We start from the raw sequence: 22864 nt of genomic DNA, 5'->3' as shown, positions 1-22864 counted from the left end.
GCGTCTGCAGACCTCGACTCAATTTTATCACTGAGCTCTTCAACAACTTTCGGTTCACTACCTTGATTTATTAATTTTCACGATGGATGCCTAGTCCCTCTTGGCCCATCTAGGCTGTAATGAAGTCAGAAAGTAATATCCAAACACATCCTAGCACAGAGAGGACACCACAATAAAATGATAACCAGTACATTGGAAACACCACTTTCCATCCCATCAGCAGAGGCAATAATTTAGATTAGATATTGTCACAATCTTTAAAAGGTTAAATTAATTGACTACTTTTTTATCTTTTTATTGCAACTCATTTTATATTTGAAATGATTCAATTATCTATAATACTCTAACACAGGGGTGTCAAACTCATTTTAGGTCACGGGCCGGATTGAGCAAAATGCAGCTTCATGCGGGCCGGATCAGTCGGACGCGTGTGAACGCAGCTTTCGTTGCCTCCGTTTTTTCAGCCTGCTCTCATGTGTCTCAGTCTCTGCTATAACTACAAAGTGTTTCACTTTACAAATTCCATTTCTTATGAAGAAGACTGCCGAGCAAGACTGCCGAATAAACACTAAAAACCCTGAAAACCTGGTACCTGAATAAACTCAGCATTAGCCATATCATACGCCATAGGCGCTTCGATTACTGGGGCCAGCTTTAATAGTAATTAGATATTATCTCGCGGGCCAAAGATAATTCCACCGCGGGCCGGATTTGGCCTGCGGGCCTTGAGTTTGACATATATGCTAACAAGTTGCTCAGCTTTTCCTTGAAATTTTATAAATAGATTTGGCACAGGTCAAAGAGCTCCCAATTTATAGGAAAAACTTGGTTGTCACCATCACATACCCAAACCTTGTTCTAGCAACCAGAACATAACAGAGGGGAGGTTTAGTTGGTCCTCAACCTCACTCATCATGTCACCTGATCCTAGAAACATTCTTTCTCTGACTGAAACTGAGTGAACAAAAGTTGTCATCTGCACATGTATAAATATTTTTTCTTGTTTATTTGCTGCTCCTTTTTGGAATGGAGTGGCAAGCTCATCTTCCAAATCCCTAAAAACTCATTCAACAGCTTATTGAGATGGACAAAGTCCAATAATGGAGACACTCCCTGCCAACTGTTAGTCACACTGTTACATTCTGCTGTTGCGGCTGGTTTTGAGGTTTGGATACGGTACAGAATGACACCAAGCTGTGTAAAATGATTGAGTGACTGAAACCTTGACTTCAGGCGTTATCACGAAAGACTGAACAGTGGTCATATGCAGGAATAAGTTAAGGCTTGGGCTGAGGAGAGGGCAAAAGTGAGCATTAGGCCAGAATTTCTTGGGCAGTTCTGCAGGGAGAACTCTCAGCATGCATCCCACGTACTGACCGGTCCAGGTGTCCCGTACAGACGTATTGACCTCCAGCATGAGTGCAGCAGTATTGGTCCATTGAACACGGGCCGGTGGGTGGGGTGAGAGGCAATGACAATGAGAAAGAATGATAATAGAAAGTTAAAGAATGAGGTAAATGCCATTATTTTCAATTCTTTATACTAAAGACATTTGAATTAAACTACAAAGTATCAAGTTATATACAAAGTCTTACAATTTACTGTTGGCTGGCACACCATCTAATTAATTAACTAGAAAGCTTATCTGCTCCTGATGTCGGATGAAACGTAGGTATACTGGAAGGTGGGGCTTCCTTCAGATCAATCGATTGATTGACTGACATACAGTGCAGAATAGGCCCTTCTAATCCTCTGAGCTCTGCCACCCAGCAATCCCCAATTTAATCCCAGCCTAATCACGGGACTATTTACAATGGCCAATTAGCCTACCAACCGGTATGTCTTTGGACTGTGGGAAGAAACCAGAGCACTGGGAGGAAACCCACGCAGTCACGGACAGAACGTACAAACTCCTTACAGGGAGCTGAGGGAGGTGAACCCGGGGTCGCTAGTACTGGAAAGCATTGTGCTAACCACCACGCTACTGTGCCACCCCAAGTTGACAATGAATAACTAGTCTAAGTGCAAGCTCAAACAGCTTCTTCAGTGTTCCAGTTATGCTGAAGAATGGATGGGCAGGTCTTACTATACAAGTAAGCTATACTGAATATAGCGTTTGAGCCATAGTCTCAAATACAGAAAACAGATGCAATATATTTACAAGAATCATGCTGCACTTTCCCTAAAGTTGTGATCAAAATAAGAGCAGCAATGATAAAGCGAGGTTTCATGTGACAGGGTAGATTTTGGGAATGTAATAGAAGAATGAGGGATGGATTGTTTGATAAATAGATCATCATAAATAGAGAGAAAAAGTAGACTTGGAGCCTTGTTACTTTGCAGCCACTGGTTATTATATAAGAAGCAATGTAAGCATAAATTTGTATTCAAAGTGAAGCTGGAATTCAAATATTCAAATTGAAAAGGAGATGCTGGTAAAATGTGACCACAGTATCAACAGGGGAAAAGAGAAACTGCATTCATTCTCTGTGGAAAACTGTATCTATGATTTCGAGATTGAGAACTTATGATAAAACAAGAAATGAACTGGCAAATTTTCACCTTAACAAATATGTATTTCACATACAAATGAATTCAACTTACTTGGAGAACATAATGCTGACTTACGCTATCAGAGAAAATCTTAGAATAGAAATCTATTTCTCTAACCTGGACATATAACAGCTATACAATGTAAAATGGCAGTTTCACCACACAGCAAATATTACATATATTATGTAGTCCCTCAAAAGAAGTCATCAAATAAATTTTGTATTGAATTTAAGTTTAATCTTTTGTAGCATAAATGAGGCATCAAAATGATTTGAAATTGAAAAGGTGTGTTTCTTATTGCTCAAGAAATGTAGCCATAGGATCTTCAGGTCTCTGGCGTTTCATTCTGTACGCCTCCATTTCTTCTTCTGTGGGCTCTTTTATTTCGTATCTGCTATTATAACTTCGTTTGCGTTCATCCATTTGCAAAATGTGTTCAACCTGCTTCAAACGAGCGTCTTCAGCTAGCAGGGCCTAAGTAAGGGAAAAGACGTATGTTATCTTCCACTTTTAAACCTGGAAGTTTAACATTTGGTTTCCAAAATTGGTCACAAAATTACTGAAAACTGTGATCTAGGGTAAGTGTATAAATACAAGTGTGAACATACATTAGGTATGAACTTTGGCTGAATATACATTGCTTGATTTTGTTTTAAACTCTCAATTTCCATGATTAATTCAGCAACAAATATCTTTAAAATGACTTAAAAGATTAAAGGGCTGAAAATGTCATAACTGTTTATTCATTTGAACTAGAATTATTCAGATGCATCAATTGATTTATCAAAAACTAGGAATTACAGAAGTTAAACACAGGAAATGCTAGTTTTTGTATTGTTGACAAACCACACAGGACAAAATTTCCAAGAAATATGCAGCTTCAGGAGGAACAGCAGGCACAGGCTCTGCATTTTACATTTTATATAAATAATTTGAATGAAGTCACTGAAGGTACAGTTGCTAAATTTGTTGGTAGGTAGAAAGTAAGTTGTGATGAACGTAAAGCAAAAAAAGGGATAGACACAGGTAAAATGACTTTAGAAACAGCAAGCAATATAAGAAAATGTGAAATCGTCCATAATGGGAAGAAAGATTTGAATTTTTTTTCAAATTGAGAAAATTTGCTGTGCTCTGAATGCAGGGGGATCTGGGAGTCTGGATAAATGATTCATAAAACAGTACACAGGTACAGCAAGTGATTATATTAGCTAACAAAATGTTGTTGCTAGGGGAACTAATTGCAAAAGTAGAGAGGTTATGCCTCAATTATGTACAGCATACTGGAAGGACTCCTCTAGAGTACTGCGGACTATTGGTCTTCTTACTTAAAGTAGAATATAAATGAATAGGAAACAGTTTAAAAAAATACTGAGCTGATACTTTCAGAGGTTGCCTTATGAAAAAAAGTCGATCAGACTAGGTGTGTACCTGTTTTAAGTTTAAAGATTGAGAGATGACATGCTTAAGATATGTAAGTGACAATTTTTTTCCTCTCAGAGGGACATGAATCTGATGAACTCCGTCTAAAAAGCTGATGGAGTGAATATTTTTAAGACAGAGGTAAATAGATTTGTGATGAGCAAGGGAGGTGAAAGGTTACTGTGGATAGAGATCAGTCACGATCTTCTTAAATGGCCAAGTAGGCTCGAGGGGACGAGAATTCTGCTTCCACTTTTGGTTAGCAAGGTTGTTAGTAAAGTGCAACATACCTTGTTCAGTTTTTCTTTCTTTTTTGCATCTTCATCTTCGCTATCTGAGCCATGACTCTTCCTGTGCTTCTTTTTCTTCTTCTTTTCTGCTTTAAGCTTTTCTTTATGTATCTACAAAAACAGCAAGCTTTCAATGTGCTGTCACAACAATTTATACAGGCGAGAACGTCCCTAATTAGTATAAGGTACTTTTTTTAAGATTATGCTTAGGTTATTTAAACATTTCAAAGACCGTGTCCTAGACCTTGCACACCAACCCTAGCAACCCCAACCCAGCTCTTCACAGGGAAACTTAGGGGAAAATGTGAAGAATCGAACATCATGTGACTATGTTTGGGAGGCTCTTGATCACCCTGCCCTAATATTGTGATCAAACAATACAACTGAATATCAAAGTTTACTAGATTATGATATGCCATACTAGGTCGGCAATTTGAAACTGCAGATCACCTCTACAAGGTCACACCATTGGCCACGAAACACTCCACTTTGTAGTTCTCTGACAGAATCCTAAAAATATCAACCAATAAAATTCTATTTCAAATGCAGCAATTCTGCAACCTGATCCTGGAATTGTATTGCTAGATTTGTTTCTATACAATACCCAGATCCAAATACTTCAATTATGAACCAGTAGAAATATCACTAGAAGGTCCTCTGTCTTTTTGTCACTCAATTCCTAATCCACTGCAGGACTTCATTAAAGTGATCAATACTGAACCTTTATTCTCTTCCTATTAGGTGGTATTCGATCATCAATCACTTACTTAGCTTTATGACAGATATCTATTACAAATGTTAATGTCACATGGTTGAACAAGTCATCAATTTCATTCAAATAAGCAGACACACAAATGGCACAGGACCAAAGCATGCAAAAGTTTTTATCCCCACTGCACATGCATATCCCAACATTTTGCTGCCATTTTACAACGAATAGTCCTGATTTGGCAGATAATTAGTTAATTAGTATTTAATGCACACAGAAGCCCTTGCACAGAACCATTGGATCCAAATAAACACCTGTACACACCTCAATATCTGCTACAACATTCTCATTACTCTAACAAAGAAATCAATAGAAGTTGCCACCAAGATTTTGCAGATCTTAAGATCAGCAATTCAAAGACAGTTGTTTCCAAGTCATTGTTTAATTGCTTCATATGCCATTACAATGTTTGTACAGAATGATACTTGCCTCAACTAAACTTTTTGGTACACTCTCACATGCCTCCTGGATAGAATCTGGAATTTCAGGTAGGCTGTTCACGCTATCCTCCTCCTACAAGGAGAAAATTAAGAACAGTACAGTTTAGAGAGCAATTGGACATTGATTATTCCATTTAAAACTTGTTGGAAGCTAAAATGGATGTTGATGGAACAACACTGCAGTTCACCAACATCTAAAACATTTAAAAACAGATTAATATTTCATGTGCAGATTTTTTTCGAGGAAAGCAGAAATAAAATTTTAGTTTTTATTTTCAAACAATGCTCATTTGAAAGTTTACTGTTTCAGTGTGACTTTTGGTTTCTGCCCTTTGAACAATCTTCCAAGTGAGGGAAAACACAGAGAAGCCTCTTCGATTTACTTCTGCCACTGGTTTTATTGTGCAATCGTCCTTCATTGTAATCTCAATAGCACGTTATTCATTAAATACCAGCAACTCCTGCGTAACAAGGTGGGGAGGGCAGAGCGGATGCATTCCCAGAAAACAATTTCCTTGCTTCAAGAAATGCAAGATGAAAATAAAATAAAACCTAACACTAATTCATCTTAGATTTTTCTGTTAGTGATTTGTGGATTCTTAACGAGCCAATTTACATCATCTGAACTGCTGTAACGTGGGGGTGGGGGGGGGGGGGGTGTCACCTGTGCATCAACTTCACTCCTGACTCCTTTGTTATGACAGCAGCATGCACCCTCTGCTGGTTGATCCATGTCCATGCTGAAAAGTTTTTATAATTTAACTCACAGGAAATGGGTGTCCACCCCGTAGACATGATACCAGGCAGACATAACTACAGGCATGTTTTCCTGGATTTTAAATACCATGTTCAGCACAAGGTGACGGAAATAACCAATGATATTAATGCAAAAAAGCTAACTATAAATCTTATAACATTTTAACCTTCAAATTATGCCTATTTGCAATAACATAACAGGTTGTTCTGAAGAACTACAGTACTTACAGTAATCTGCTTCCCTGCTTCGCCAGTACAGTAGGAAGTTTTGATAAATGAATGGCAGCATTTGTACCCCCATTTCCCCTCCTTCCAGTAGGATCCCCATACAGACTGTAAATAATAAAAGTGATAAATATTTAATCAGTACAATCTTAAAATCCTCTTTTTAAAAATAGATTGCTTTAAGAGATGGCTGGCTTTCTCAGCGGCAATTATAGCCGAGTCCAACATTAAGAATCACTTCTATCTCGTGCAACAAAGAAAAAGATTTTCAGAATATATCTGTAAAGACCAGAGACTCATCTCAATAGTTTTCGATTAGTGTCAGAAAAGGGTGACCGAACCAATTTCAGGTTTTCTGTAACAAGAGATTCTGCAGATTCTGGAAATCCAGAACAATACATGCAAGATGCTGAAGGAGCTCAGCAGGTCAAGCAACATCTATGGAAATGAATAAACAGCCGATGATTCGGGCTGACACCTTCCTTCAGGACTGGGAATGAAGGAGGAAGTGATTAGAATAAAAAGTTGGGAGGGAACACACCGTAGAAGGTTATAGGAGAGAAGAGTCATCATGGGAGAAGGGGAAGGAGGAGGGACACCAGGTGAGGGGACGAGGCAACAGGCCAGAGTGGGGAATAGGAGGAGGAGGGGAAAAAAGGAGTTGATGCTCATGCAACACACACAAAATGCTGGTGGAACACAGCAGGCCAGGCAGCATCTATAAGGAGAAGCACTGTCGACGTTTCGGGCCGAGACCCTTTGTCAGGACTAACTGAAAGGAAAGATACTAAGAGATTTGAAAGTAATGGGGTGAGGGGGAAGTGCGAAATGATAGGAGAAGACCGGAGGGAGTGGGATGAAGTTAAGAGCTGGAAAGGTGATTGGCAAAAGTGATAGAGAGCTGGAGAAGGGAAAGGATCATGGGATGGGAGGCCTCGGGAGAAAGAAAGAGGGAGGGGGGGAGCACCAGAGGGAGATGGAGAACAGGCAGAGTGATGGGCAGAGAGAGAGAAAAAAACAAACAACGAATTATGTCAGGGATGAGGTAAGAAGGGGAGGAGGGGCATTAACAGAAGTTAGAGAAGTCAATGTTCATGCCATCAGGTTGGAGGCTACCCAGCCGGTACATAAGGTGTTGTTCCTCCAAACTGAGTTTGGATTCATTTTGACAGTAGAGGAGGCCATGGATAGACATATCAGAATGGGAATGGGACATGGAATTAAAATGTGTGGCCACTGGGAGATCCTGCTTTCTCTGGTGGACAGAGCGTAGGTGTTCAGCGAAACGGTCTCCCAGTCTGCGTCGGGTCTCACCAATATATAAAAGGCCACACCGGGAGCACCGGACGCAGTATACCACACCAGCCAACTCACAGGTGAAGTGTCGCCTCACCTGGAAGGACTGTCTGGGGCCCTGAATGGTGGTGAGGGAGGAAGTGTAAGGGCAGGTGTAGCACTTGTTCCATTTACAAGGATAAGTGCCAGGAGGGAGATCGGCGGGAAGGGATGGGGGGGACGAGTGGACAAGGGAGTTGTGTAGGGAGCAATCCCTGTGGAAAGCAGGGGGGGGGGGGGGGGGGAGGGAAAGATGTGCTTGGTAGTGGTAGTGATGTTCATGCTGATGGCTACCCAGACAGAATATAAGGTGTTGTTCCTCCACCCTGAGTGTGGTCTGATCATGGTAGGTCACGTCGGAATGGGAATGGGAAAAGGAATTGAAGCTGTTGGCCACCGGTTTTGGCATAATGAGCGGAAGTGCTCAACTATGCGACCACCACCCCAATTTCCGCTGAGTCTCACCAATGTACAGGAGGTTGCATCCGGAGTTCTGGGCACAATAGCCAACCAACAAATTCGCAGGTGAAGTGTTGCCTCACCTGGAAGGACTGTTCGGGGCCCTGAATGGAGGGAAGCAAGCAGATGTAGCATTTCTCTCGCTTGCAGGGATATATACCAGGAAGGACAAATGGACAAGATTGTGTTAGATGTGGAGGCTCATGGGATGATAGGTGAGGACGGGAAGAACTCTATCCCTTTTAAGGCAGTGAGAAGACTGGGTGAGCGCAGATATGTGGGAAATGGAGGAGATCCGGGTGAGGGCAACATCAATGGTGGAGGAAGGGAAACCCTGTTCTTTGAAGAAGGAAAACATCTCTGAGGTACTGGAAAGGAAAGCCTCATCCTGGGAACAGAGTTGAAGGTAACTCAGAAAGGGAACAGCACCTTTACAGGAGACCGGGTGGGAAGAGCTTTAGTCAAGGTAGCCATAGGAATCGGTAGGTTTATAAAAGATGTCAGTTGACAGTTTTTCTCCAAAGATGGAGAAAGAGAAATTAAGTGGAGAGAGGTACCAGAAATGGACCAAGTGAATTTAAGGGGAGGGTGGAAGTTGGAGGCAAAGTTAATTAACTTGACAAGCTCAGCATGGGTGCATGAAGCAGCATCAATCCAGTTGTCAATGTAGAGCATGAAGAGTTGGGGGGCATTACCAGGGAAGGCTTGGAACTGTTACACATAGCCAATGAAAAGGTATGCATGGCTGGGGTTCATGGCTACTCTTTGAATTTGGAAAAAGTGAGAGGAGCCAAAGGAGAAATTGTTGACGGTGAGGACAAGATCTGCCAGACAGAGGAGGGTGGTGGTGGAGGGGAACTGATTTTGTTGAGAAAGAAGCAGAGCGCTTTATGGCCTTCTTGAAGGGAGGATAGAAGTGTATAAGGACTGGACATCCAGGGTGATAATGAATTGAAAGTTTCTGAAGTATTCGAGAGTACGTAAAGTGTCACAGGTGTAGGTGGGAAGGAACTGGATTTCTGTATTAAGCTATTTTAGATGTGGAAATTTCAAAACATTTCACTTTGTGTGGTATTATGCAGTTGTAGTTCTGCTGTAATTATTATACTAATATCTCTTTCTCCTCCAACTAAAATAATTGTCATTTTGAGATTTTAATACACATATTAGATTTATTCTTACTTCTGGGGTACTTGCACTCTTATTTAGATCTCTCTAATTTTCACAAAAGGTTTTTCATTCTCACTGATAATTTTAGTTTTATTTCAACATTTCAACTCCCTCCCCCCACCCCTTGCTAGAAAATAATACAATAATGTACGGCTATCATTTATCATGCTCCAAGGCTGGAGAGCAGCCAAAAGATTCGAGTCTGGCATTTGTGACTTGAAGAAATAACCAAAGGATTAGGAAATGCTGACCCATACAACACCAAATATGCCTCACAGAACTAGATCAGACATAACAAAGTTATCATTTTTGCTTAGAGTGCAAACTGATGGGGCAAGACATAGTCCAAATGCAAAACTAGAGTGGTGGGGTGAGGAAGGGTATGAGAGCAAATGGGGGGGGGGGGGGTTGTGAAAAGCAAAGAGAGGACTACTGACACTCTCAGGAGATGTCAAGGATTTTGTCTCAGGAAAATTTAATGCTATCCCAGATTATGCCCTCAAGAGCATGATAAAATCCAGAAGTGACACTATGCCAATCCAAAAGGATGAAGTATTAACTCCAATTCCTCTTTGCCCTCTCAGTTGGGTGTAAAGCCATAGAAACAGTTTGGAACTCAGCTCAGAGCCTCTACCAGATCGCTATAGAGTGACACAGTCAATCCTACTCCCTGTAGTTCAGCTAATTATTTTCCATAGGGTCTATCCCTACTCTCCTGTAAACCCTGATTGTCAAGGATAATAGAAGCAGATTTGATGGGCCAAATGGCCTAATTCTGCTCCCATGTCTTATGGTCTAATCCTAAATCACGGCCTTTTTCACAGTCTACTTTCATTTTTTTCTCCATTATGACCCTTTACAAAGAGGAACAGGCAACATTAATATCTCAGCCAACACCTAAAAGCAACATATTTCATTGAACCTTGCTGTTTAAATTATATTTTCCCAAAATAAAACACTGGTCAAGTTAATGAAAAGTCAAAAACAAAAGCAAGTTCCTGTTTTTAAAATATCTACTGCAAAGTGGTTCTAATTATTACATTTTTTACGAAGTACAGAATCCATGGAAATATTTTTAAGTAGACAGGAGACAGTACTAGATAAGGGTTGATGACTGTGTCAGGAGGATGGTTCAACATGGAGCTCAGAAATCAGATGGGATGAGGAAGGAATAGAGAGCCGTTGGATTCTTAGTGAAAAGCAAATTCCATTACATAACCATGCCAGATCTCTGAAGAGAAAATTGTAACAAAAACAGTTCATCAAACACTTCTGAAGATCGAAGGCGTTGCAGTTCTAACATCAAGACTCGATTACTCACTTTGTGGTTACCGATCAGCACATCCTCCTCATACTTGGACTTTACAACCGCTTTCTCTTGACCCTTCAAGACAGCACCATGCCTTGAGTACTCTACATAATCCTCTGTTTGAGCTAGCAACAACTCCCGTGGTGGGGCATTCAGGTGTTCCTGGCCTCCATACTGTAATGATTACAATTTAAAAACAATTTCTGGATTACTATGAGAGATGGTCACTGCTCAATGTAGTTTATAAAGAAAATATTTAGATCATCATTTTAGTTAATCTTGTGCTCTTCATAATCCATTATAAGCTACAGGCTGAACTTGCTTACAAACTCTGAACACAATTTTGTCCACTCGCTTGGAGTAAAAAGATTGGGTCTGCAACAATAATTATTCCTAATTTTGTAAATAAAGTTATAATAAAGGACAAAGAATATGGTTTTTGCATAATATATTCACATTTCTCGGTACGGTTTAATGACACAACTAACAGTGATGCACTAACTGACTACAAGATCAAAGCTTCAGATTGGTTTTCCAATCTTTACCCTCATTTTATCAAGTGAAGCCAGAAAAGGAAACCCAAATGAAGAAATATTGTACAGATAAAAAAGTTAAACACAAATGAAAATCAAAGTTCTCCACATACGTTACACACTTTCAGTAAAATAAGATGAAAAATGCAGATATTGATTATACAACTTAAGCGAAGCTATATAATCTGAATATAATTTGTACCTTCTCCAAAATGCTTCCTTTTTGTTGTTTCTCAAACTCTTCTTTCTTAACTTTGAAGGACTGATGAAGGACTTCCAGCTTTGTCGGATCAGCTTGGAGGTGAACTTCTGAGCCTTTTTCATAAGCCTCCCAGGCAAATACTGTTAACAAGAACATGTGCTGATAGATAGCAAAACTCCAAAATGAAAAGAAAAGCTTAGAAAACTTTTAAAGTATTAGATAGCTTACATTGCGTCTGGGCCATTCTGACCGTGTCACCCGTGTAACGCACAAAATTGTCTCCTGCATACCCAACTCTAGAACAAAAAGATGCAAAAGAATTATGCACCATGTTCTGGAAACATTGTCATCACATGCCATGATGAATTTAACTCATCATGCACCTTTCACAATACTAAGGGCACAACCAAAACTTTTCACAGCCTATGAATTATTTTTGAACTGTGTGGGAAGAAAATAAAATTTTGTTGTCAAGCTTGAGAAGTATTGCCCAAGATTTGGGTCATCAAGGTGGCAGGATAAGACGCAGACTCTGTCTTGCTTGTGCCAGCTAGATCATGCCAGTAACAAGGGATTGCTAACCTTTGTCCAACTCTGTCTGGCTAATAGAGGAACTGAATGTGGACATGCAGTTTTAATTTTGTGCACTGTACGGAAGCATTCGTAAACTGGCTGATACCTAACAGGTGCTTCTTGAAATCGCTGACCAAGTACGTTCAGCTGTTGCCTATTGCCCAAAATTTACTAAATGAATTTAAGATGTAACCTGACATTGGTAGAGCCTTGAAACGGTTCTGTGATTACGTATCAAAGGGTTAACTGTATATCGAGGTCTGTGTCTTTATTTCTGTTTGATAACAGGGTAAATACTCTTACAGTAAATTGGCAATCAAATTCTTCAATAACTTTTACTGTAGACTTTATGTTCTGTGCAATCTTACTCTCATACTTTATTTACTCTTCTTGATCAATCCTCTGTCCTCATTTAGGGAATTCTAAATCACTCCCTGCTACCTTGTTATACTGGCACAATACATTGTATCAGTTTATGTTTAAAAAATCTGATATGGATAAACATGGCAATAAATATCTCCTAATCGAACTGTGGTAATCATTCAAATAAGCGCTCATCACCAGTCGCTTACTCATCTGGATTTCTGCCAGTGTTCGAATACGGATTCTCTCTCATGGCTCTTGTTTTCGGATCATAGTACGCTGAATTTGGATCCAAGTTTCTGAGATACTACAAAGCAGAAAAACATAGCACAGAAACACAATTAAATTTAAATTGAGGATTTGATTTTTTTTTAATAGTTGAAGTATTATCTACAGTGTGTACAGAGTCACAACCTTCACCTCACATTTAGATTTAATTTCTGAGACCACTATTTTGTTGATATCCTCATTTTGGCTTTTTACAAAATAAGAATGGAAAATAGATTTTTGTAGGGGTTTCTCGACCCAACAACACAACAAAATTTAAGCACTCATGCATGAAATATAGTTTTCTTGAGATGTACAAATCCTTGACTCAATAATTATGGTTTTGGTGTTGTGCAGATCAATCAAGATCTTGCAGTGGAGTTCGTATTCTCAGTAATTATGGTTTTGGTGTGCTGCGGATCAATCGAGGTCTGCAGTGGAGTTCTAATTGGTCTGTTATTGCATTTGAGAGGATGGACTAACTGAAAAGTGAAAGGGAACCCTATCTTTGATTTAACCTGGAGTGCTGTTTCTGAGATACGTTCTACAAATACCGATGATGACAGCCTTGTATCTGCAGAGCTCAAAATAACACATGGAAGCACATTTTTCTGTATAAATCAGAAAATGCAAATAATAAAAAGAACTTAATCAATTTGGCTGTGACCTTATTGTCACAGAAACCAGAACGAGCTCTAAGAGATAATGTACATTTGAAATTAACAAAGGCTTTTTAGAGAATTGTACAGAACATCACTTTAAATAATGAGATACTACAGGAATGCAAGTAAATCTGGGTGATTTGTGAGCACCTACTGAAAGCAGGCCAAGAAACATCAGTTGCTTAAGTCAGAAGGCACACACAGCAAGCCAAGTTTGCTTGCTGTGGAATGTGACCCAAAAGGGAAAAAATGTGGGCTCTGAAAACACTTTCAAGGCTGGTGCACTATCAAATTAATAACATGATACAGAGAAGTTTTGAAGCCCATGCAAAAGGAACATAAAATGTAACCTTATAAAATGAAAATGTCTCAGTCTGTAGATTGACAGCATTAAAAGTTGCAGCCATTTTATTTCAGGCCTCAATATCAGTGAATGACACTGTTCAGCAGAGGGGTCTAAATGAAGATTAGAAAGACTGTGCTTAAACCTATATTCATACTTTTGCAATGTCCTCACGAATGCGGAGATTTCTAACTGTAATTCTTCTCTTGGAGTCAAAGTTCTGCCCAGGCATATCAATATCATCAGCGTACTTATCTTCATCTTCATCTTCACTGTTGTCCTTTTCCTAAAAAAAAGTTATGAAATTCAATGATATATCCAAGATCCTCATAAAAATGCAATAGATTTCATAGTTACCCATCATATTATAGACCTATTTGCTTATATTTGCTTGGATCTTGTCAGGTTCCAAATAATTTAAAAAGACAATACCACCCTTTTTGCTCTATCACTGGAACAATGAATCATACATGATGAATAAGTCAGACTTTAACAGTCTACTAACTTAATAATTAAATATAAATTTGTTTAACTTTGTTTTTATCTACTTGTGTATTATTCTTGGATGGCTGCAGGAATAAATGGAATGCAGAATAGGAAGATTTTAAGTGAAGGGCACTCAGAAGTAAGAGTGTTTTAATTGGGTTGGCTGGAGGAAAGACTCAGTTTAACCTGCTGATCAGTATCCAGTGGTGAAGGATATACAATTTGAGACTGCGTTAGGGTGTTACAGATCAATTTCTCAGCTGAGATGACCTCTTTAGTGTTAAGGGTCCTAAAAGAAAAATTAAGAATGCACCTTGGCTCTGTGGAACAAGACTGAAACACAAATCAGGAATGCAAAGTGAAGAAAGTGGAAAATGAAATTGGATAGGTCATCAATTCCAAGTGGAAACACTTAGCAGATTGTTCCAAGTCAAACACAAAAGATTTATCACAATTTTTTTCCATTTAATTAAAACACATACCCCTGAATTAAGATCATCTTCTCCCTGCTGAGATCGTGAGGAATTCTACAGTAAAACAAGAAAAATAGATCAACTACACAGCACAATTGCACAACAGTAACTACAGATCTGTATCCATTCTGTTGCATTAACAGCAATCATTTGCTGTTTGTTCCAAGAAGCAATAACAAGTGTTCACATATTTCTTGTTGAAATGTTCCTTTTGTCACCTTTTTTTAAAAATAAAAAATGCCTTCCATTTGGTCATAGGTATTTTGTCACAAGTAAATTTCACACACTGTGTGTGTACTAGACAAGCATCAAAGTTCAGTTTTGATGAAAAGTCATTGATCCAAAGTTTTTTTCACTTTGCTAATGCTATTTGGCATATGAAGTATTTTATTGTAGAAGATCTGTTATTTAGAAATTTTTATTTGAAATATATGCAATAGTTTAAAGTGCCAAGTATTTCCATCATCTGCAGTTTTATATCAGACTTTAATTTGGAGTTTATGTTCTTAATACCTTAATAACCTGAGAAGTAGCTGAAAACTTAGAGGTATGGCACTGAAACATTTGTCCTAGCCCACTTCAAGCAAAGTCCACCCCAATTCAAAAGCTAACTCTTTTCTTGGTATTGGTAGCAGCACTCCATGGATGTAAATCTATTTCTGTAACATCAACATATTTATCAAAACTGTTATATGATTATGGTCATTTGCAACAAAGCTCAGCACAAGCACATAACATCACGTCAAAGCATTAGATGAAGTACTTCTGGGCTCTTATACTCACCACATAGTCTACCAACTTCCCAGACGCTAGCTCTTCCTGCAGTTTCTGAGCTTTAAGAGTCCGCTTAGCCTAAAATGATTTAACAAAACTTAAACTGTGACCAGAAAAGACTTCAAGTTCACGATAGTTTGCACAAGGCATGCTGATTCTGTAGGCACATTTTAAACTTATACAATTACTAAGGGAAAATCACATTTTCTTTAAACTTCAAAAGGCACTGTACAAATTCAGCTTGTTATTGATGAACAAATCTTCACCCACTTTATTTTGTATACATATAAAGCAATCTATGTATTTACAGCTATGTACATGATGATCAACCCCTTATGTGTTACTTGACAGTTCTGAATCATCTTCACTAAAATTTTATTCTCTAAAAAGTTCCAGATAATTACTAATACTTCTATCAGCCAACATTAATCCACAAATGCACATAAAAAAAATTGTCCTCAACTTGTGTCTCTTATTTTTGTGGTGAAGTTCCAAAATCAAGTTAATATGCACTTGAAAAGAAAGAATTAATCAATGATGATCAGTATGGCTTTGTTAAAAGGAAACTCTGTATCAACAATCTAAATTATTTTTCTCCCCCAAAGCAACACAAAAGCTGATTATTTACATGGACTTCAGAAAGTCCTTTGACTCATCTCACACTGAAAACTGGTCCAAAAGACTAGAGCTGTGGAATCCAAGACAACTTGGAATGTCAGACTTAGCATTGATTTCGGCAGAATTGTTGGCAAAAGGCTGACTTTGACATTAGCAACATGCACCACTGGAAACGCTGTTGGGAGCCTTTGTTATAGCCCACTATACCTCAACTCAACTGTTATCTTTATAGCAGGCAAATCTCAACTAAGTGCCTCTAATACCAGTGTGATATCTTGCACTAAAAATACTCCTATCAGTTATTTCTCAAAGATCTCAAATTGTGTGTAGGTACAAAGATGTAAAAGCAACACAAATGTAACAGCAATACACTATGGATGTTTTCTCATTTGCATTTCAACAACTATTTAAATACATAGGTACAAGTAATAGGACATGCATTTGGCTCCATCTACAGGTCACATAACAATACTTTAGTTTTTTTACGCCTTTTTTTTAAACCAGTCTCAATTTTCTCCTCCACTCCATGCAATTTGCTCCTCGCCCTCCAAACTGAAGAGCTTTTTCTAAGTCAGCATCATTGCCATGGATTTTTGCATTCAGCGGGGAATGAACTTGTCCAAGGACTTGTGGTCAAAGCAGGAAATAACCCTCTTTGTAAGGGGAACAGTAATCTGTTGCAATAGTGAAAGCATCAGATGTCTCCCAAATGGATTCCAAGTCAGGTTACTCAGTACAATGTTAAACTGCACTGGAGAAAAAACTGAAAATGAAATATAGGACTAATGAGTGACAGAGTAAAAAAGTGCAAGTTTTTACTTTGCACCTTTAAACTTCCAAGTATGATTAAAGCCTGAAAGGGTAAGACAACAATGTGCAATTACTATTTTTTAGTTCCAGTACACTTATTTGGTAGTAATTGTTGCTTTTTAAAAGTTATTTAAGATTGAATGCACTAAACCTTTTCTCCAGTGATACTTGGTGATTAGGCACAGAAACTTATCTCAATGCAATGCTTGTCTGAAAGGAACTGCCACTGGAGGTTTGCAAGGGTTTGGGTAGCTGCAACAGCAATTTCCTGATTTTCACATTTAACTGCAAATGCGAACACTGGAATGTTGCCCAGATATTCTTTCACACGGCTAATTACAAATTCAGTATTCGATCACATACCAAGTCAACTTTTGAATATTCCTCCACAATCCTCATGTGTTCTTCTGAATCATAACCATTCCAACGATCACGCTTTCCGTCATAGTCGAACGCAAGTGTTGGCTGCATGTGCTCATCTGCAGCAATGCCCATACCGGTAAATTTTGCTCCTACCTTTCTAGGTCTCTTTTCAAAATACAAAGGGTAACATCAGAGAGAATAGTACAGCACAGAATATGAGCGAAGCAGCTACAAATATGCAGCCTTATTTCACCAAATATTTTCAAAAGCAGTATTTTACCTCTCTTAAAAAAACTTTCATTTCACATCTTCACAAATAGAAAATCAGCAGTGCAGAAAGTTCTGTACATAGCATATGAGATACAGATGTAATTGGGAGGCAAACAATCCAGGGTTTCAAACAAGTTCAGTAGCTAGCTAAACCAAGAATACACCTTGGACCTTATAATACATAAGTCACAATTAATATCAGCTACATTCTGCAGCAATTCCAATGTCACAGTTTTGGATTAGGCTGCAAATTAATCTTAAACAATATTCATTCTTAAAGGATACAGACATCACTTATTCATAATTGTTACGTTATTGAACTGTGCTCTCCTGGTGGGCATAACCACAATGTTGTTGGTGTGGGGAGTTGCAGAAACCAGGAAGGAACTTTGCTGTAACCAGGAGAAACTAAAGGTGGTGATGTTCCCGTTCATTAGATTGTCTTTGTTAACGGCTGGGGATTGCAGGCTTGCCATATGCATAATTGCAGTGCATTTTATATATGGTGGCACTGGAGCTACGATATGAATGTTTATACTGATGCCAAACAACTGGACTGTTTTATCTGTAAAACAGTTCAGACCTTCAAATATCAGCGAGTGTAATCCACTACCTTCCCAATTCACTCCAAACACATTCCCACTTCTGCATGTCGCATCAAATGGTGAATTATCTAATGAGGGATTCTAAAACCAAAATAACCCACAGCAGCAAAACATAAGGAACTTGGGTTTATGTTTTGGTGCATCGGTGACGGGTTAGCCTAGGCAATGTAGCGTTACATACTCCACTAAAGTGAATAGAACTACTTCAGGGTACGTTTGGAAACTCAGGTTCAATAACTGCGAGCTGGATCACCATAAGCTGGCCGATTATTTCTGGAAAAGTACACCTCCCTAGAGACAGGCTTTTGGAAATAATTTCTCATTCTGATGTCTCTGCCGTAAAGTAGTACTATCAGAAAAGCCCCAAGAAAGTCATTTATGTAAAAGTGTAACCAAGCGTCACTTACTTCCATGCAGTCTTTTCTCACGTGTGTTAATGCTCCACAATTTTCACATGCACCTCTTCTGTATTTGGTAACCAAGGAACCCTGAGTAAAAGAGCACACACTATCACTATGTCTTGTCTCCTGAATTTAACTATCTTGGCTTTACAAATACCCATATTTAGCACCATAACAAATGAATTTTGTGCCACACTATTATCTTGACAGAAGACATTCTCCCTTGATAATATGCAGAGTAATGTAAAACAGCTTAAAAGAGACAGAAAATACTGTGCCGTGTCTCCGTAGTGCAAATCAACAGTAATTCAAGAAAAAGTTTCAAATTTCCCATTGCTTCACCATAATTTAGTAGCACTCAAGCTACACTAAAAACAAAGTAGATTTTTTTTGGCAAGGCAGATTTTAACTTCAGGGACCACTTAGAAAGTTAATCAAAAATTAGTCAAAATGATTTGTAGATTATGAAACCCTTCCAGAAACCTTCTCTGGGGTCAAATTTAATTGCTAAAGAAATCCATTTTCCTGAGGCTTTTAAACTTGAAATACATTCAATGGCACTAAGCAGGAGATCAGTTACTGTAGTTTTAACTTATGCAGTCTACTTCTGTAACATGCTACTTTTTCATTTTCTTTTGACAAGAATATTTAACAAATTTTACCTCCATCAAAAATGCTTGAAAATCTCTACAACTGTACTTATTCTCATTTTCTTTTAAAACAAGGAAATTAGAATTCCCACATACAAGCAAATGAAAATAGACGCTGCATACCTCCTGTACACCTTTCTTGTACCACTCTCCAATTAAACTGTATTTCCTTATTTTCTCATCTTGAGGCCTTTGATGTTTGAGAGTAGGTCTTTTGGAAGGATCAATATACCATGGAACTGATGATATATACTGAGGAATGTGTGGATTGATGTCTCTATTGGATACAAATGAAAACAAAAAATAATCAGGAGCCTACATTTTGTTTTGAAAAAGCATGGATGAAGAGTTTCTGCTAACCAAGGACAACATCCAAAATTCCTCCAAAAAAAAAATCTCAATTATTCTGCATGGAACATCAGAAATGGAGTCGGTCAGGGTGATCTAACGAAGAAAGGAATGATCGTCAATCCCCAAGAACACTTAATTTACTTTATCATAGATTATTACACACCTATCAGATCCACCTCATTCTCAGAAAAATATAAACTATTTTAGAAACATCGAAACAATGAAAATCTACAGCACAATACAGGTCCTTCAGCCCACAATGCTGTGCCGAACATGTATTTACTTTATAAATTACCCAGGGTTACCCATAGCCCTCTTTTTCTAAGCTCCATGTACCTGTCCAGGAGCTTCTTAAAAGACCCTATCGTATCTGCCTCCACCACCGTCACTGGCAGCCCATTACATGAACTCACCACTCTCTGCATGAAAATATTACTCCTGACATCTCCTCTGTACCTACTTCCAAGCCGTGCCCTCTCATGTTAGCCATTTCAGCCCTGGGAAAAAGCCTCTGACTACCCACACGATCAGTGCCTCTCATCATCTTATATACCTCTATCAGGTCACCTCTCATCCTCCGTCACTCCAAAGAGAAAAGGACAAGTTCACTCAACCTATTCTCATAAGGCATGCTCCCCAATCCAGGCAACATCCTTGTAAATCTCCTCTGCACCCTTTCTATAGTTTCCACATCCTTCCTGTAGTGAGGTGACCAAAACTGAGCCTAGTACTCCAAGTGGGGTCTGACCATGGTCCTATATAGCTGTAACATTACCTCTCAGCTTTTAAATTCAATCCCACGGTTGATGAAGGCCAATGCACCATATGCCTTCTTAACCACAGAGTCAACCTGCGCATCAGCTTTGAGTGTCCTATGGACTCAGCCCCCAAGGTCCCTCTGATCCTCCACAATGCCAAGAGTCTTACCATTAATACTATATTCTGTCATCATATTTGACCTACCAAAATGAACCACCTCACAGTTTTCTGGGTTGAACTCCAATTTTGCATCCTATCGATGTCCTGCTGTAACCCCTGACAGCCCTCCACACTATCCATAACACCCCCAACCTTCGTGTCATCAGCAAATTTACGAACCCGTCCCTCCATTTCCTCATCCAGGTCACTTATAAAAATCACAAAGAGAAGGGGTCCCAGAACAGATCCCTGAGGCACATGAGTCACCAACCTCCATGCAGAATATGATCCATCTACAACCATTCTTTGCCATCTGTGGGCAAGCCAATTCTGGACCCACAAAGCAGTTTCTGGTAATCTCAGACTTCAAGGATTAACAGATGACAGGATCACTAGATCCTCTATACCCTCGAGTTCAAATGACAACCCTCTCCAAAACTCTTGGACTATAGCCAAGGCTTCCAAGCCTTGAGATCAACTCCCAAAGTTAATCAGCCTGAAGTTATTTTTACAGTGCACCTGTCAGCGTGAGGAATGCCCATGGAGACCTTCTAGCTGTACTAAAGTAGTACAACAGTTCCAAGTTCAGTCTTTTAGGAATGTGAATCAGGTATTTTAATTTAATAAGCTAACAGTTAAGACTCTAATCATGATGAACATCTTCCTACAGTTTTGCCCTTCTCAAGGCCAAGGTCAAGGCCCATTGATGCCCAAGGCCATCAGATATATATGAATACAAGAGATTCTGCAAATGCTGGAAATCTTGAGCAATACACACAAAATCAGGCAGCATCAATGGAGGGAACAAACAGTCGATGTTTCAGGCTGACACCCTTCATCAGGACTGCAAAGACAGAGGGCAGAAGCCAAACGAGGTGGTGCGAAAGGGTAAGGGGTACAAGCTATCAGGTGATAGGTGAAACCAGGTGAGGGGGTAGGTGGGTATGGGGCAGGCAGAATGAGGTAATAAACTGGGAGATGATACAGCAGGTGAAGAAGGAATCCAATAGAGGGGAGAGGACAGTGGACCTTCGAAGAAAGGGAAACTTGAGAGGCACCAGAGGGAAGTGATGGGCAGGTGAGAATGGGTGAGAGGATACCAAAATAGGGATGGTAAAAGGGAGGAGGGAGCAGAGAGAAATTGATGTTCATGCCTTCAGGTTGGAGGATACCCAGATGGAATATGAGATGTTGCTCCTCCAACCTGAGAATGGCCTAATTTTGGCCGTAAAGGAGGCCACGGACCAAGATGTTGGAATGGGTGGCATTTAGCGGCGGACAGAGGAAAGGTGCTTAATGAAACATGATCAAATATGTACCGACATGCACTTTCTGCCCTAGTTTGCAAAAACTCAGATCACCCTCCCTCTAGCAACAAACTTGATGCAAATGTTTTAAATTTAAAGGTCAGTCACTTACTTTCCTTCTTCATCAACTTCTGCTGGAGCATTACCAAGCTTTCTCTGCTCTTCTAATTCCTTCTTCTTTCTCCAGTCTTCGCGCGTCATCTTTTTTGGTTCATCGCGGCCCACCACACCAGCAGACTCCTCAGAAGCAGGCGGATTCATGTTTTGCACAGCTCCAGATTCTACGCTGCCTTGAGTTCAGGAATTCCGGATCTTCATCAGCAAACTGGAAAGCAGTATCATATCTGTCATTAACTCAATAACTCTGATATGGGGTTTCAAAAATTATCTTTCAACTAAAATGAAGGATTTTCTAATTATTGATTATTCTTGATTCGATGGATACCTTCAGGCAGCAAAACCAACAGAATGCTGACCTGTATAAGACCATACAAGCATAAAATGGACAAACACAGCATAAGTCTTCACAATTTTATTGCTCAAGTAACACACCAATGAATCACATCCCTTTGTCTCAATCTGTCCTCACCAAACAAGGTGCCTGTATCATCTAACTGCATTTGCCTACATTTGGCATATCCCTCTAAACTAGTGGTCGTCAACCCGCCGATTGCGATCAACTGGTTGATCTTTGAGATTTTCCCAGTAGATCCCGAAAAAAAATGAAAAATAAATACACAAATACTGTTGATTGTTTCCAGGTTGCGGGGTTTTAGTTCCGTTCTTTCTGCCCAGTGCGCATGCGTGTAGCTCCCCCGCCACGCACTACACAGTGTACTTCAGTGGTCCTCAACCACCGGGCCATGAGGAAGCGATATGAGTCAGCTACACCTTTCCTCATTCCCTGTCACGGCTACTGTTGAACTTGAACCCACGCGAGGTTATCAGTCGCCTAAACGCAGTGATACCCTCACGCCAGGGATCACTGGTTGGCCTCGCGTGGCCGGCGAGAACCGCCGATGCTACTGGCCCGGAGCGCGGACAGATGGGCGCCGCCTCTGAACCGTTTAACACACCGAATGTTCGTGGGGAACCCAGTGCTAAAATATTTGCAGACGACCTAATTCGGGCTCAAGGTTTCGTAAGTAGCAGAGCAGCTATCTCGCTGCA

The 22864-nt window shown here is 39.6% G+C and overlaps 1 protein-coding gene across 1 annotated transcript in view; it reads right to left on the bottom strand.

Moving 5' to 3' along the window:
- Nucleotides 1-1523: 1523 nt before the first annotated feature.
- Nucleotides 1524-22864, bottom strand: part of slu7 (SLU7 homolog, splicing factor) — a 44801-nt gene continuing 23460 nt past the window's right edge. Inside the window, exons 2-16 of the mRNA XM_073067716.1 lie at nucleotides 21807-22019; nucleotides 19242-19395; nucleotides 18475-18555; nucleotides 17193-17357; nucleotides 15411-15479; nucleotides 14637-14681; nucleotides 13826-13954; nucleotides 12606-12703; nucleotides 11689-11756; nucleotides 11461-11600; nucleotides 10738-10899; nucleotides 6456-6560; nucleotides 5461-5544; nucleotides 4263-4373; nucleotides 1524-3027 (exon numbers count right to left, since the gene is read on the bottom strand). Of these exons, the coding sequence (XP_072923817.1) occupies nucleotides 2848-3027; nucleotides 4263-4373; nucleotides 5461-5544; nucleotides 6456-6560; nucleotides 10738-10899; nucleotides 11461-11600; nucleotides 11689-11756; nucleotides 12606-12703; nucleotides 13826-13954; nucleotides 14637-14681; nucleotides 15411-15479; nucleotides 17193-17357; nucleotides 18475-18555; nucleotides 19242-19395; nucleotides 21807-21955 (1740 nt within the window). The 5' untranslated portion in view covers nucleotides 21956-22019 and the 3' untranslated portion in view covers nucleotides 1524-2847. The remainder of the gene's footprint in view (nucleotides 3028-4262; nucleotides 4374-5460; nucleotides 5545-6455; nucleotides 6561-10737; nucleotides 10900-11460; nucleotides 11601-11688; nucleotides 11757-12605; nucleotides 12704-13825; nucleotides 13955-14636; nucleotides 14682-15410; nucleotides 15480-17192; nucleotides 17358-18474; nucleotides 18556-19241; nucleotides 19396-21806; nucleotides 22020-22864) is intronic.

Source organism: Hemitrygon akajei, chromosome 15 (assembly GCF_048418815.1).
Source record: "Hemitrygon akajei chromosome 15, sHemAka1.3, whole genome shotgun sequence".
NCBI lineage: Eukaryota > Metazoa > Chordata > Chondrichthyes > Myliobatiformes > Dasyatidae > Hemitrygon > Hemitrygon akajei.
Note: the sequence above shows the minus strand (reverse complement) of the source record. Positions and strands in the feature narration are given on the sequence as shown.